The 17027-nt window shown below is 44.1% G+C and overlaps 1 protein-coding gene across 1 annotated transcript in view; it reads right to left on the bottom strand.

Moving 5' to 3' along the window:
- LOC147882283 (uncharacterized) overlaps positions 1-16117 on the bottom strand; it is a 43581-nt gene extending 27464 nt beyond the window's left edge. The window contains exons 1-6 of the mRNA XM_087400190.1: positions 14493-16117; positions 14113-14191; positions 13914-13981; positions 13057-13207; positions 5791-6812; positions 3951-5627 (exon numbers count right to left, since the gene is read on the bottom strand). Of these exons, the coding sequence (XP_087256316.1) occupies positions 3951-5627; positions 5791-6812; positions 13057-13207; positions 13914-13981; positions 14113-14191; positions 14493-15792 (4297 nt within the window). The 5' untranslated portion in view covers positions 15793-16117. The remainder of the gene's footprint in view (positions 1-3950; positions 5628-5790; positions 6813-13056; positions 13208-13913; positions 13982-14112; positions 14192-14492) is intronic.
- Positions 16118-17027: the final 910 nt, after the last annotated feature.

Here is a 17027-nt window from a genome sequence, read left to right as displayed (position 1 = left end):
AATCTCCTTAAATGTTTATGGCCTCCCTGCTTGCTGCTCCTAAACTTTTGTGCTCCCTGGTTGCTGCCCTTGAAGCCCGAAGTCTTCCCTTGCAAGAGGGCATAAGCTGTCATGGCATTTTCTATAAGTTGGGACATATTGGAGACTTTGGTTTTGGTGCAGTAGTCCCGAATTTCCTTTGGCAGCCCACAACAATACTTCTCGATCTATTCGGACAGCTCCACATGGCTATAAGAGAGCTCACATGCAACAAGGCTTCCCAAAACTTTTTATTGAACTCTTCGAGGTTCTTACCATTCGCGGCATCCAGCTTATGCCATGCTGTAATTATATCCACTTCAAAAGTGGTAGTGAGCCAAGCCGATGAGAAGACTTGCTTAAACTCAACCCAAGTCTTAGGTGCTTTACCTTCCAAGAGAAAATTGGTCCACCATTGAAGTGCAATGCCCTTGAGAAATGTGGCTGCCTTCCTGACCTCTTTCATGACTCTATGAAGTTCCCACCGGCATAGGCAGCATCAAATTGTTGTACAAAAGTCAATGCTTTCAGCATGTCCTATGTCCCAATGAATGTCTCAAATTTTACAGCAGTGCCACCCTCTTTTTAGTCTTTCAATTTGCCCTTGGGTGCATTGTTGTCATACACAGGTGGCTGCAAATAAGGGCGTGACATCATCTGGCCCACTATATGCATTACAGCCAACTGCCATGGCTGGAGTCACCATTCCAAGTCCCATTCCTTGCATCTGTGGCATATTCATGGAACCACTCATCATTCTTGGCATCCCCACCTGCCGTCCGGGCTGCATCCCTATATTTATACATCATGTTGGCATTGCAGCCGGCATTCCCCCCATCACTTGTTGCTGGAAATTTTGTGTTCTTCGTTGAAGACTCCCCAAGTATGTGCCACGCATACTAAACTCTTCAATGGGCTGTCCCACCATTGCTTGGAAGACCAAACCTCCTCCAAAATATCATGGGTGCATCATTGGAGGTAAAAAGGGTTGCTGTCCATAATTCAGTGACTGAAAATTGTTGCCTTGTGGGGCATTCCCCATGCCAACAACAACTGAGGGCATTACAGGTGGAGTCACGGGTGGCTGTCCACTTGGAAGTACATCATTATACATAAGCCTTGGCTCTCTACGCTTCTTCTTGGCCTGGGGAGGGACATCCAGTATCTCAGTCAGATTCTTGGTCAACTGTGTCAAAATGACCACTTCACTAGCCAATTTAATCTTGAAGAGGGCGTCTGCATCTAGTTCTTCCGCCTTATCAACTTCATCTTGGCATACCTCCGTGTCATGCCGCGAAAGAACATGCTGTCCCTCATCATTATGCTCTTCTTCAATCTTACTGGTGTTGTGGTTTTCCAAGCTATCTTCTTCCTGCTCTGAGATAGTCGAAGACCTCTCACGGTGTGACAAGCTTACTGTTCATATGGCTGTAACAAAAATGCAATGGGGGCTTTCTTCACCCAACACTACAGGGCTCACCTATGGTGACTGTCCCGCAAGAGAACCATTGAAACCGGCCTTACCTTACAGACAAAGGTGAAGGAAAAAGGCCTCGACATACGTGAAAAATGAGAGAAGCCCAAAAAGAGAGGTAAAACATCCATACATTTGCTCGCAAGGCGAGCAAATGAAAGGAAGGGATAGATAGGCTTGCATGAGGAATTGCCACATGGCTCCTCAATAAAGTCTAGCCCCCAAAACCAATGACAACATTGGTTTACCCCCACATTAAAGCTCTAACCCTCTCCAACCAATGAAACATTGGTTTTCCTTGGGCCCAACCCTTTAGCCTTGCCTCGACCTAGCACTTGGGCCTAGTGGGTGCTCTAGAAATCAAACTAGGGACTTCTAGAAAGTTGACGCTTCCTCTAGGCGAGTGGCCAGTAGGGAATTCTAGGGAGTAGACGCTTCCTCTAGGCCAGTCCCTCGTGGCCAAAATATCCACAGGAGTAGCCACGGGTTTAGATGCACACGAAATTCACATCCCCGTGACATAAGGTGACCCCTTTGGATGCATCTGCAGCTTTCTTCCTACCTAATGGAGCGGGAGACGTATCGGTGTTCTCCGTGTGGCAGGCAATTGCACAGCTATAAAATATCATACCAAAAGACGGCGATGCCATGAAGGAAATGAAAATAAATATTTAAGAAGACCACTAGTGAATGCAAAAGTCAAGCATTGCCAGCATTCCTTCAAGCGAAGGCCGAAAAGGCAAAGACGAAGACCTGCTGAATTCACTACAACAAAGACAAGGAATATGTATGATAGATGCCAGTATTGCAAGCTCACATAGCGCATCATGATCAAACACACAAGGCGAAAAAATATGAGGATGCATTTGTAATTGAGGGACTGAAGGACAAGATGGCTCAAGCCTCATCTTTAGGGGCTTAAGTGGAAAAGAAATAGAAAGGCGCAACCTATGGAAATACCTCGCAACGTTGCATCTGCTTTGGAAAGAGGTGAATCTTGGCCTGGCGGTTAAGGATACATATATCATTTTCCTAGCAAAGAGATAAGAGCATGGCACTTGCAAGTTACCCCCCAATCCACAGTTTGATATGCATTCACTGTAGTGGCCTGAGAAGGCATCAAGCAAGTACGGACACATGGGAATCGCATGCCTAGTCCGCCTGTCCTTAGTCCTACAGTCTCCCTATACACAAAAGATAGATCAGGTTGAAACTTGATCTGCTCCACTCCTCGTGTCACCAATCGATACTTCTCCCAAGAAATAAAAAGGAATCTTTATTCGATTGACTTCAGTCAAAGAAAGTTGACTATAAATTTTATTTACTTTGCTTTGCATTGGTAATAGAGAGCTGTGGCGACACCACAAGGGACTAGGATTAGAAATTCAAAGGGCAAGTACCAAAAGCAGGTCCCACAAGAGTCAAAGTGCAAGAACAAGTGGTGCCCCACTTTATGGAGGGCCCACTAGAGTCAAAAGCCCATAAAACGTGCCCTACTTCGAGAAAAGCGATTCCTTTATGGAGAAAAGCAGTAAAAGCTAGCTTTTTGTAAAAAGAAGCCTATTCTAGGGTAGAAAGCAAGTCTAGCTTTTGGAAAAGCGCAAGCTAGGCCTAGCTATAAAAGATGAGTCCTTGATCACTAAGCCGTATGGAGAATTGTACTCAGCTTCAAACTCCCTCTGTCAGCCAGTTGTACAAAGTTATTCTATTGCAATAAAGACCTTCAGGGGGCAAAGGGGGGGGGGGTCTGGCCCCTAGTGCTGTGTTTTTCTCTCCTTCCCTACTCTTCCACCCCTTCCTTCATTGCGATTTGAGTTCCAGCACTTCCTTCAAGTTTCCTAAGCTGTCCCAAAGTTCTCCAGCTCCCGGACAACACGGATATTGAAGTGCAATTTGCCCCTTAGTGCTGCAAATTGTTCCTGGTTGCTCTTAGCCACCTGTTCTTGAGGATATGAAGTGTGGATTAGCTAGAGGGGCTGTGGTTTGCTTATTGGAAGCTGTGTTTGAGGTTCAGTAAAGGTTTCACCCAGCCTCTCTACATTGCTAATTGCTATATCCCTCGTCACAATTCCACATATTATAACACATTCACAGGGAGGGATCCTTCAGAGAGCTAGAGAGGAACATCACCCAACTATCCCACGTGGTGACATCATGATCCTAGGTAACATGAATGCTCGCACGGGGACACACCAACCGTACGGTAAGTCAGATGCCTCATGTCCTTGGCACGTCACAGATAATGTGATCACCCCAAATACAAGAGACTGTACCAAACAATAAGACACTGTTACATACTGCTCGAATGTGAAGTGCAGACTCTGTCATAAGGTGATTAAAAATTACATGAGAATTGCTACTAACAAAGACACGAGTACATGCCCAACAACATGGAAATTTTTTCAAAACAGGCAACCAAAACAAGAGCTTTAAACTTCCTTATAGGTAGCTTACTCACCAGAATGGCAGACAATCACCATGTATGACCCACCTAATGGTTTAAGACGATGGTGAGCCTCCAAAGCATGCTCAAGGCATAAAAACCGGGGCCTTGACACACTCTTTACAGGCAAAGGCTTGAGGAGCTCCTGAAGGTTTTCATGAAAGATATCTACTTCAGTGTTTACAGGCATTTCTTGGCATTCTAAAATGGATGCCTCAACTGCACATGCCATACTCGAGTTAACTGCTTCACATTTAGGTAATTCGAGCTGCTCATCCTTCATGTGTAAATTTATAAAGCTCTGTTCTATCATTGATTCCTCACACAAAGCTTTGCAATCTCTTTCCTTATCCTCGATAGCAGTTCCAGCTTCAATGTGACTGGGAACACTTTGCAAATTAGATAGCTTCAGTCCATCACATATCTCAGCTGAGCGTTCCATTGCCAAACCCGAAGACTCAATAGCATGATCATCACTTTGACTTTTCAGTGTAAGTACATTCATTTCACAACCCATACTAGACCCCTCAATTTCTAATTTCATCTTTTCTTGGCTTTGTACTATAGCAACATCACCTTCTCGGACATCAGCATTTTCACTAACAACCTGCATTTTGCCTCCCACAGGACTGCTCCCCAACATTGTAGAAGTTTGGACCTGTTGTTCATCAAGGATATCAGGATACAATGGCTCACTACATAAAGTATCAAGACTCACTTCACAAATGGCTGGCTTAAGGAGGTGTCCAGAGCTATCTAGTAGTAAACACTTGGCTGAACCTGAAGGTGAAAGTATACTTCCTGTAGGGGAACTGATAGTTGGCTCCAATTCAATTGTATCAGCATGATTAGCTCCCATCTGTTTCACCAGTGGCTTTAATTTTGTTGTCTCAGCAATACGATTACAAGCATCGAGTTTAGGCATATACTTTTGCAATATATAATTACCATCACCCTGTTGCAGCAAAACTTCCTTGCATATAAATTTATCCATTCCCTTTGCAAGCAATCTGACTCTTGGATGAACAGTACACAGCCGATCAATACTATCTGCATGTAATGAGTCCCCTTTTCTCCATTCACCATTGTCTATTTGCCAAGGGGCATCCACTGTACAACCAACGTCATCTCCAGAAAAAAGAGACACAGAAGAATCCGGACAAAGATGGAGATCCACAACTTCAATCTCCTCAGTTGTATTGCCTTCATTATCTTCCTCAGAGTCAGAGCAATCTTGATACGTTGCTGCCAGAAGTTCTAAAACTGAAAAAGAACCATCCACCACAGCAACACTTGCAGTTGACCCAGCCTCTTCCTTACCATATGACTTATCCACAGCACACTCATTGCATTGAAGCACAATGCCTGGAGTCTCATCCCCATTTAAGGACTGAAGTGTTGAATAAACTACTGGAGCTGACCCAGTGTCACTTATAGTGTCACCACCTATGCTAACATTTCTGTTGGTAGGTAGGGCCAATGGACACGCTGCTGTGCCAACTTCAGTGGCAGTTCCACGGAGCAGATCTTGATCTTTTTCTGGATCTGATAATAACTGTGGTTCAAAACTCCCATTTGCACTTTGTCTTTCCACCATTTCCTCAGAAGTTGCAGATATGGAACAACCCTCTGCTTTACATTCAATACCACTGTCTACAAACTCAGGATCCTCTGTATGATCCTTCTGCAGGGCTGTGATAGCCAAATGTAGAAAACAAAAAATCCCAAAAAAACATAACAGCATTAATCCTGACATTAAAAAAAGCCAAAGAGTCACATGGCTATCTGATTGCAAATTTCAATCTGTTTTTCTCAAATAGCACCTTTGTAAGACTAAGTAGACCCATCACAATACCTGCTATGTCGACAGAGAAATGCTTTGTTGTATAATCAGCAAAAGCTTCTGAGTTGGCCATCCAACGAGCAGAATGTTCAATAGAGCTTTCATGTCCTGATTTATCACAGCATGACTTGGTAGTCGCATCCTCCATCGGAGAATCCTCTTCATTTTGAACACAATGTTCAAAAACCTGCTCAATTACTGGTGCTTTAAGAGAGGGAGAAGAATTTTCCTTAAGGGTCTCCCCCCTAACATGGAGTTTTTCAGCCATTTGCATGCCATCTGCCTCTCCATCCTGCCATAATACAGTTTCGGTATCGAGCTCCATATGTGAAAGGGAAGAGCTTGAGAAGCAAGTCGCATTAGGCACAATGTCTGATACAAGGTCACTCGTACTTTTTTTTTCAAACCCTGCAGAATCAGACATTGACAAACGAGCTTCGCCATTGTCGTTCCTATGATACAAGTGATGCGAGCTTCCAGCACTTTTTGAGCCAGGTCGAACTATAGCCATGCTTGAAAAGCACAAAAGGCCACATGCAGCACATGAGAGAGTGCCCCACTTCAAAGAAGCACTGACCAACGACTCATTTTGAGATTCGATGCAATTCCCAACCCCTGCTAGCAACACATCATTGCTCTTCACTGCAGCTACGTTGTCTCCTTGCGGTGTGGTTTCTGAGCTCCTCCAAAAACAGGTTGGCAGATCTGCTGACATTCCATCAGTGCACATTTGTCGGGACATAGCTGTGACATTCTCAGGACAAACACTGGAGACCTTTGAACATTTTTCTGCTGATAGCACACCTTCCCTTTTTATTTGTTCAGAGGATTCTGGATCAAAAGACAACATGTCTTCATCATCACTGAACAATAGGCAGCTTGTTGATACCCCTATATCCAGTAAAAGTCCAAGCAGCCGATTGTTCTGGGCAACATCATTTACAAAAACGGTCTTCACTATATCGTCTCCAATGGACCGTTTTTTATCCTTCAGGCGTGAGCTACGAGGCTCATGCAGCAAAGCCATAGGAATCCTGAACAAAATGCAATACAGAAAGTGAACAAATGCATGATCTTTAAAGTTGCCAAAATTTTACAAGCAATAACAGGACAAGGTTGAAAATCTCTCAAAAGATCCAAGAACTTCTGTCAGCCAGTTTCTTCCTTAACAAACACAAACAGGCACAAAGAAAAGCTTAGCTCCAGCCATGTTTTCCAAAACTAGCCAGCCATCTGCAGTATCAGCAAACCCAGGAATACTGACTGGTAGATTCCTGCCCATATAGTTTATGCTCTCAACACAAAGGAAATATATATATCTAGATGAATCAAGGAACATGCCCAGACTCATCCTCTAAAAACTTACGGGCTTGATGATCAGTTTTAACAGTGAAAGTCCAACCATAAAGAAAGGGATGCCTGAATTACACTTGAGTAATTCCCTATCATATAAACAATAGTTCTTCTCGCAACATTCCACTTACGCCTTAATAAACCACTGGTCGTTCATGTTTGTGCAGAGCTGCCCCAATAGCAACATTGCTTCCATTCGTGATGACAAAATCCCAAGATGCTAAATTCAAAACTGGTGTTGTGGATGCCAACCACTCCAAATGGTGGAAGGCCTGTAAAGCTGGGCCAGTGACTGAGATCTTCTGCCTGCGTGTCTTCACCCTCTAAGTAAATCTGTTAGAGGTGCTGCATATGGAGAATCTGTCATGTGTGCTTTGTAAGCCTGGTGAGGCCAACAAAGAAGGATCTCTTAAGCCGTCAGAGGGACAGCCCAATTCATGATAGCCTGAACCTTTTAGGGGTCCGAGCGAATGTCATCTGCACTGATAATGTATCTCAAATACTGGATTTCCAGTAGCCCAAATTCACTTTCCTTGGCATTCAGAAAGGGTTGATTGTCGCACAAAACCTAAACAAAGAAGGATCTCTTAAGCCGTCAGAGGGACAGCCCAATTCATGATAGCCTGAACCTTTTAGGGGTCCGAGCGAATGTCATCTGCACTGATAATGTATCTCAAATACTGGATTTCCAGTAGCCCAAATTCACTTTCCTTGGCATTCAGAAAGGGTTGATTGTCGCACAAAACCTAAACAAAGTTCCCCATATCCTTGAAATGATGCTCAGCTGTGGCTGGAAAAATGAGAATATCATCCAAGAACAAAAATAGGCATAGTCCTTTATATTGAACAAAAACCCTCGACATAATCTTGTTGAATAAAAGCATGCACCCCGTGGCCGGGGTCAAAAGAAGGATGTTTCACTGTAGTGACTCTGCGAAGGACAACATATGCTCCTGAAGCATGATAATCTCAACACTGCCACCAACCACAGTATCTCTTGGGGTTGTCACTTGGCACAGTCATGGGAACCTTGCACCTTCTTGCTCTCCAATGTAGAAAAGGCCTCAACTAGAAGGGGGAAGGAGAGGATGGGGTAGCAAAAGATGAGGAGGGGGGCGAAGGGGGGAGAGGGGAAGGAGGAAGACCATCTACAATTGATCAACCAGGGCAAGATGTTTCAGCTGCACTTTGTTGCAAAGTATTATGCTTTTGTTTTGTTGTCTTCTCCTGCATAGTACGACTATGATGCCAATTGGAAGAAAGCCTTTCAGCATGTAATGACAGTGCAGCAGAACGGAGTATGGCCTAGGGATTTGGTGCCAACGGCATACACTCTGATGCTACTGTGGAAAATGCCTCAGCAAGAAAGGGGAGAAGATGCTAGAGTAGCGGAAGAGAAGGTGGAGAGAATAAGAAAGAGGGAGAGAGTGAGTGAGAAAAAAAGGTTTATTAACATCTGTGAAAGGCACAAGCCTGTTGCCACTCACCTTGGTATAACCTTGTAGGCCATTTAGGACACTTGATCCACTTAGGACACTTAGAAAATCTAGGAAAGACACTTGGTCCACCTAGGACACTAGGGTGTACTTGGGTCTATATGACCCCTCACATTCCCGTGAGAGGTAATGGTCAAGTGGAAGTCACTTCAGTTTCGGGAGATACAGTTACTCTTTTTGAATTGTTTTATGTTCCAGGTATAAAAAACAATCTGATTTGTATTTCAGCCATCTCTACAAATGTCTTTAGAGTGATTTTTAATGGTTATCATTGTGCCGTTATGACTACATGCATGATAACAGCATAGTACTTGAACACTTTCCGGAGGGCTGTATCATCTTGATGCTTATAACAAAGGGGCTGTTATAGAGGCAAATGCAGCAGCTGAATTTGTAATTTCTGATGGCATGAGAGATTAAGACATCTCAACTATGAAAGTCTGGTCAAAATGCATTCTAAGGACATGGTGGTGAACCTTCCACAAATGCATGCACTTTCCAAACATGTCTGTGGGGGCTGCTTGTTGGTCAAAATGCAGCGGTTCTCCTTTCCCAAGAATTGGACTGTTGGTACATCCAGGAAGTTGCACTTAATATATAGTAATGTATGCGAACCAATACAGACAGCATCTCTTGCATGATATTCTTACTTTGTCACCTTCGTGGATGACTTCAACAGGCACACTTGGGTTCATCCCTTGAAATCCAAGTCCGATGTCTTGACTCTTTACTTGTTTCAAGCATTTCCTTGCCATGGCTGAAAATGAGAGCAGAAACAAACTCCTAACCCTTCGCACCAACAGGGGTAGTGAATACATGTACAATGAATTATTTGATTTTTTAGCAGCCCATGGCATTATACACTCTGCAGATGGAGTTGCAGAGTGGAGGAATTGAACTTGATGCCAGGTGTATGCTTAGTCTTTGACTAACAAGTTTTGGTACGTTGTAATCATGTGTGCCTTGTATCAGCCTGGCACAGGGAAGGTTATTGTCAGCAGAGATGTTTTTGCTCAGCATGCAGCTTTGCCTTGGCTGGACTGCCAAGAAAAGCCTTCTATAAAATGCCTCTGATTTGTTTGATTCATTGCTACTCCTCTTTCAATCAAATATAGATTCATATCAGCAATTGCAGGGTTCGAATCCCTCACCTTCTAGCAGTTCTCAGCCTCCTCATGATGCCCATGTTTAGCCTGATTTGTTTCAGCTTGATGAGCATGCTATTGAGCAGGTAGTTGCAGAGGAGAGGACTGTCATTAGACAGCATAAAACAGTCCCCACGCGGCTTTTGGATACCCTTAGGGACAGCAAGCAAGCTGAGCCATGGGCTGCCTGCACTAGAGGTACACAGTGACGGATGCATGGCAATTTTTTGGATGTTGCTTTGATTGGCCACTGTCAGGTCACATTCTTTTGTCTTTGATTAGTCCTCCTTTGCTTTGTATGTCTTCTTCTTCTTGCATTTTTAGCAAAGCTTCTAGGCTTGCCACAGTTAAAGCCTTTCTTTTCCTTTTTCTTCTTGCTCTTACCATCTGAAGACTCCCTGCCATCCTTTGATGAATCCTTAATATCTTTCTTTTTCCAGGGCTTACCTTCGTCAATATTAACCTTGACCATATAAGCCTTGTCGTCAGTGTCATTCTCGTCATACAATTTCATGTGTGCCCAATCCTAGAGTAGCAATGGGCCCACTCTGTAACATGTGATAAGGTTTGACCAATCTCCAGCAGTGACAGTCATCACCAATCCTTGGAAGCTTACTACAACATTGCCAACTGGTTGAAGTCCCTCTTGTGACCAACATCTGCCTGCTGATCCCTGAGAATCTTCACCATCACAAGAAGTCATGGGCTGACTAACTCTCCTTTCCGCATCATCATGGTGAACAATTGATTCAGGAGCTTGATGATTCTCCCTGTATTTTTTGTTTCGTAGAGATCCTTCAAGATCTCCCATGCCTCCTGTGCTGTTTACCACCAACTAGATATGCAGTATCACCAAATCTATAGTCGTCCCGGTTATCATGGAGAGTGCGACTGCATCCTTCCAACTTAAATCTCCACTTCTCCATTTCCCTGGCCAGCGAATGCTCCAAATCTTTAGTTTCCAAGATTGGATGATTGGTTCCGTCCAGCTTTCCAGCCTCACCAAAATCTGGAATGAGTGAGCTGGAAGCAATGGCGGGGTGTAGATAACCTGAAGTCTTTTAACCTTTCCTGCCCTTAATGCAAGAGCTAGACAAAACACGCCTGACTGTGGAAGCTCCAGCTCCTCAGCAAGGACATCACCCTTCAGTTTGGAGAAGGTCTCAGTTGTAGATCTCCTGGGCTCTAACTCATGAGCTTGACTCAGAGACAATGGGTATCCTTGATTGACCACCAGGCTATGATACCATGTTAAAAAATATCAACACATACCACTAGCTTAGAACACTGGCTCTGATACCATGTCAGACGACAGAGAGTTGCTTGCTGTAACCAACTCCCACGCAGCGAAAATTGGAGAGATCACATGTCACATCAAACACCAACTCACTTCGTATGCATGCCAGTATGGAACGAACACTTCAGATCTAGACAGAGAATACTCAGGAGTCAGATGTACAGCCAAAAGCATATGTATTGATGTAGAGAACCAAGAATGAAACCTGCCAATACATGTACCGGGACCCTACAGCACACTGTCGGTGAGGTAAGGTACCAAAATTAATCAGTACAACGACTCCTCTCTACCACACCATCTATGTAGTCTTGAGTAGCTATTATGTGCACATCCAGCTCGAGTGGATGAGTCTGCTCACCCTCCTTGCACCACAGCAAGCTGTAGATCTGTAGATCTGCCCTTTTGTGTGCTCGTGGAGGTCCAAAACTGCTGCAGACTGACTCGTGCTGATCAGTGGAACTCTCTGATCTTCACTCTTGTAGGTGATCTGCGGGCAGACCTGCTGGATAGATCAAACCCCCAAGTGGTATAGGGCCTGATCTGCCCCCAAAAACTGGACAACCTGGAACCATCTATGAACTCCACAGACCAGGGCCAACCTGGCCCCAGATCTGTTCCAACCTGACAGAGTGCCAACTGCAGTCTGTCCACCTGCCGACCAGGGCAGCATATGCTTTATAGAGGGACCTGCATGCAGCTGCTGGGACTTTCCAAGCACATCATCCCACTGCATACTGAGATATATCAGCTCAGTTTTTCAGCAATCTTGCTCTTAATGTTTATATGAACATCAGTACAACTGTTAATACTCTCAAAAGGTACAAGATACTACTTTCCTATGCAGTGTGGTTTTTCAGTTGGTGTGGCAGCTCATTTTGTGGGGGAGAGAGCAACATTTCTGTATTTCTGAGTCCCTCTTGTGCATGCGGTTTCATCTTGTCTAATCCATAGCCACCCATTGAGGTGAAGCAATCAAGTCTCTTACATCTAGAAAGGGTAGATCTACACGCATGCAAGAGCACACTCAACCTCCTACATACGTAAAATGCAATCTTAACCTCATAATAGTATTAAATCAATCACAATGGCACGGCCTAGCTATGGCCTGCCCACTGATGTCATCAGCACCCAAAAGAGGGGTGTACTAATGTAAACTGACACTCACACAGTCACGAGCATCACCATCCATAAGAACATTGGACATGCCGCCTATTCGCTTGTAATATGTTCAGCACACAGTAGAGGAGTACCTACTGTTGCATATATCCCCATTTTGTGAGCCCTTTGTTCAAAGAACATAGAGACTTGTAGTAGACAGTGTCAGCAGAGATTATGTCAATGCAAGAGCATATCTTTGCATGAAAGGTTTGTACAGAATTTCTGTCAGAGCTCCGAAATAAGGGGCCACACAGCAAAGACTAGCATGTCAAATTGATGGTAGCTCTTGTGAAGAGACATGTATCTTGGAGCAGATACACTTGTGCTTAAGGGACATGTGCCTCCATGAAGAATCATAACCTTTTGATATTCAGGACCTCCTACCAGTGCATTTTGATGTAATTACTGTCCAATATACGGGACGGGCTTTAAGTACACAAGTCACAAATTGTTCCAATTATGATTTGAAACCAGCTAAATATATCAAATGTGCCTCCTTGAAGTCAGCCAAATATTTCATGTGTTCCTCCTTGTCACAATCTAAAGTGATTACACAGGTTCATTATAAACACCACACCTAGCTGCAAATAGTTTGTAGACCATATCAGCGCCAATAATCTTCGAGGTCTGTTCAAGAGCTAATCCCTGAAAGAATCTCAGCACGTCGAAGGATGCCAACAAAACACTTTCATACCTCGCAAATTGCATGGTGGAAATACACCACACCATTGACAAATCTATATGCCTCCCATTAGTAGTTGATTGAGTTTCTTCTAAAAAGAGAAATAATCAGCGCAGACATTGGCATGAAAAACAAGTCAGGAATGACCTTGCAGGAAGCGATAATGCCAGGAGGTACAACAGTTGCTGATGAGAAAGCATAGGAAGATAGTTCATTGCTGCCCTCCTTGTTGCAGCCTCTTGTGCCACTTCAAGCCAAGCAGGAGTTGCAAAATTTGCAGCTTCTCCACAGTTGAAACCTGTTATCATAAATACCACAAATGTGAACCTTAGACACATTTGTTGAAAGAAATCGAAGGTCATTGATTTAGATCTAAATTTGTATCCCTTCACTGTTCAAAAATGTAGAATACAGTGAATTAATATTGCTTTGTAACCATTTATTCCACAACATCGACCTAAGCAAAACCTTTTGAAACTGCATACATTTAGATGAATACAGAAAGTGACCTCATGACATAAGCCATACGATTCCAAACATTCATCCATCGATTAACTATTGCTCAGCTACAAGGACATGCCACTCAATATTCAACCCACTAGTCGGTATAGATCATCGTTACATCCACAATTTCAGTCGTATAGAAGCATGCCATCATACTAAGGTTTTCCTTGTTTCAGTGCTACCATAAGGGGACTCAGAGGAAGATGCACTTCCAAGACCATAAGTTGGGACTGAGTAGATAACTTGAAGGTCACCGTCATAATAAGGAAATCACCTCTACCAAAAGATTGGCACTGTATATAGAAAAAGGATTAATTTTAGGTATATTCAGAGCCCATAAGGAATTGCAATCTGCATAATTTCTGTTACTTGTCCTGACACATAACGGCACAAAGAAATAATATGGAAAAAGTAAAATCTCGAGATTTTCCTGCTTGTTTATTATAAGCCTTTAAACCATTATTCATCAATTCCCTAGATAAAGAGACCAGAGTTCAAACCGTGACTAAAGCCCAGGTGGTAGGCCCTTGGAAACGTCACAACAAACTCTCCAGCATTTTGCACAAGCCTGATCACTCACAGAAAGCAACAAAACACGTGAAACTGACATCGGGGAATGAAGTTGCCATATTAGAAGGCAATTTTACAAAAGATGGCCATCATGCATGAATTTCTTACCACAAAATTTACAGAATTTACCTGCAGCACGGTACACCTGCTGCAATTAGCACCTCTGGGGACATCACAGTTGTCTTCTCGCCCAACAGAGCAAATGCAGCTGTAGTTCCAGTTATATTAGAGAAAGAGTGGTGAAAAAAGGGACGGGGGGGCGGGGGCGGCAGGCATCAGTGTGCTAAGGAAAAGTCGAATAAAGACTTGCACAAAGGCAGAAAGTGAACATTCCCAGCCCCGGCAGTAATGAAAAGCTGTGTTCGAGTTCAGAAGTAAAAGACATGATATATTTCGACTAAAATATGCTGTCGTTGAAGACTTACACTGGAAACGAGCCCCAAAGCCATAAACAGAAATGGGACAAACCAGAAATAAAAGCATTAGAGACGTGAGGAGTATCCAAATACCTTTGGGATCAAGGTGGTTTCCGTACCCAAAGACACGGACCACCTCTTCTAAAGCTGGAGCCACATCTCCTGGAACAGCATACCATGTCTTTGGGGCTCCAGTGTGCAAATAGTTCAGGCTGTGCAGTTCGTGGTCTTCCACATGCCATGCAAACCAGCTAAAGAGCATACCAATGTAAACCATGGGGGACGTCACACCAGGCACTTCGTCAGGCATATATCTTAGAAGAGAGCCCGGAGATCGAGCCACAACGCGCATATTCCAAGGGCTATTAGCAACCTTCCCTCCAGGTCCCCCTTCTTTTTCAATCCCTGCATCTCCAGTAGCAAGCCGAAGACCCACTCCTTCCGATTCCACCTTGCTTGAACCTGATTTTGAACGCAAAGCTTCTCTTACAGTGCCACCCGTTTCTACGCTCTTTATTTGCGGATGCTGCGGAAAGTTCTCTGTCTCTCGCACTCCAACGTTCTCGTTTGCGTTGTCAAGGCTGGGTCCGTCGTTGCAATCGATAGGCTTACGTGATTGCTCAGGTTCGACACTGTCCCTCTTTCTTTTGTTCCCACAACGGGAAGTGGGGCACGTTATCGTTTTGCTTTGGAGCGGCTGTCCGAAGGCGGAGCCAGGAATGTCGTTTCCATACTCCACAGTGATGGGTCTATCCGCAGCTGCTTTCCAGAAAAGAGTCTCGATAGCTAAAGGAGAAAGTTCTTTGGAAGTTTTGAGACGCGTCCTTGCAAATTGCTTAGCCTTGGCTTCGAATTGCTCTAACGTATAGCTCTCCCCACTCTGCCAGACAAGTTTCTGTGCCAGAGACTGCAACTGCCCTCTAGATCGCCTTGCACTCCAACCTAATTGTTGCCTTCTTGTATTAAACTTGGCTTTGAGCTCCCCTCCGATCCCAACATCATTTGACAATGTGCCTCTGTTTTTTTGTTGAGAGGAACCACTCACACTGCGCCCGGCTCCAGCTGCCATGGTGCCACCCCTACTGCGTCCAAATTCCGAAGAATTGCACTCCGTAGAACCGGCCATACTACGACCAACGTTCGATGCAGCCCCATGGGTGGCCTCAGATGCTGCATCCAGTGATTGCAATAACGAGCGATTCATGTTTGCAATCACAGTTTTCTTCGGAACCTTGGGAAGAGGGGGGACGATCTTGCAAATGCCGTAGCACCGTGCTTCAGCCTCAATCTTGGAAATGTACGCTACTGGGTCGGCGAACTCAGCCTCAGTTGGATGAAACTCCGGGGCGAGAGGCAGAGATTTAAGCCAGGGAGCGACTTCGATATCCGCCATGGCAGAAGCAGCGGGGAGCTAAGAGGAGCGGAAAGATGCTAGAAATCAAGGCAAAATATGCAAAGAAGAAGCTGAAGGAGTCGACATGGATCGCGAGGCTGTTCTACCTTTGTGCTCAGCCGAGCACTACTGGCAAGGGAGGGAGGGAGCGAAGCGTCAGAGGAGAGCATTTTGGGAGAGGTGAGGAGGAACTACTTGAGCTTCTCTACTTTGGAGAGGATAGAAGAGGCCGTTGCTGCTTCTCGCCTCCCCTGCCCAGGCCCTTCTCTCGCTCGCTCGTTCTCTCTGTCTGCTCATTAAACCGATTCCTACCGAGAGTAAAATTTGTAGTTCCTCCCCGAGGGCCAACGATTTCACCCGGGAGTTATGAGAATGCACCTATTGGATCCTTTTCTTCCATCGTATTTTCTTATTGCTATACAATGTTATATAACACAAACCTCTCTAACAAATTCGCCTTTTATTGATTTTTTTCCCTTATATTTCTACAATTAACTAGTTGCCTTTATTGTACTTGTAAGATTGAGAAGAGACATGAAACAAAGCCTAGTAAATTTTAACTTTTTTGATAACTTATACACAAAAAGATATGCTTATTCTCGTGAGTACTGAACCATAAGTTGCCGTCTAGCTTTCAAAGTATTCCAAAATCTCATGTAAACCTAGTGCTTACTAATCTATAAAATTCAACCCAAACACAAGAACTGTACAACCAAAAGAAAGAAGAAAGAAGAAAGAAGAAAAGAGAGGAACAAATTGTTTGCATGTTTGTTTGTTTGTTTTTTGGGGAGCGGGAGGGCATGCGTGCACATGAGAGAGAGAGAGAGTTAGATTATTAATTAGAGCAAAACAAACATCAATCAAACACAAGGAAACAAAAGAAATACCAACCCAACAAACATGGAAACAAGATTGAGAGAGAGGAGATTGAGAAACGTTTTACATCAAGGAGCCACAAATGACTCATCCAATGTCAAATTCGAGGAGAGAGAGGAGAGAGTGAGAGAGAGAGAGAGAGAGAGAGAGAGATGATAGGATGTATTAAAAGTCCACGTGAGACCCTTCAGAATCTATGAGAGAGAAAAGTTGTTGGGAGGGGTTGGGCAGTTGGAGAAGGGAGTTGGAGGAGGAGAGGGGAGAGGGGGGGGCGGGGAGGTGTATACACTACCTAAGATCAAATGACGCCAAAAAATAGTACACACCTAAAGACATAAGAAAATGGGCTTTGAAGCTCC

Source organism: Dipteris shenzhenensis, chromosome 29, assembly GCF_047967505.1.
Source record: "Dipteris shenzhenensis isolate YYH24624 ecotype China chromosome 29, Dip_SZ_1.0, whole genome shotgun sequence".
Taxonomy (NCBI): Eukaryota; Viridiplantae; Streptophyta; class Polypodiopsida; order Gleicheniales; family Dipteridaceae; genus Dipteris; species Dipteris shenzhenensis.
The sequence above is the reverse complement of the archived record's forward strand: the minus strand, read 5'-3'. Positions and strand labels throughout refer to the sequence as shown.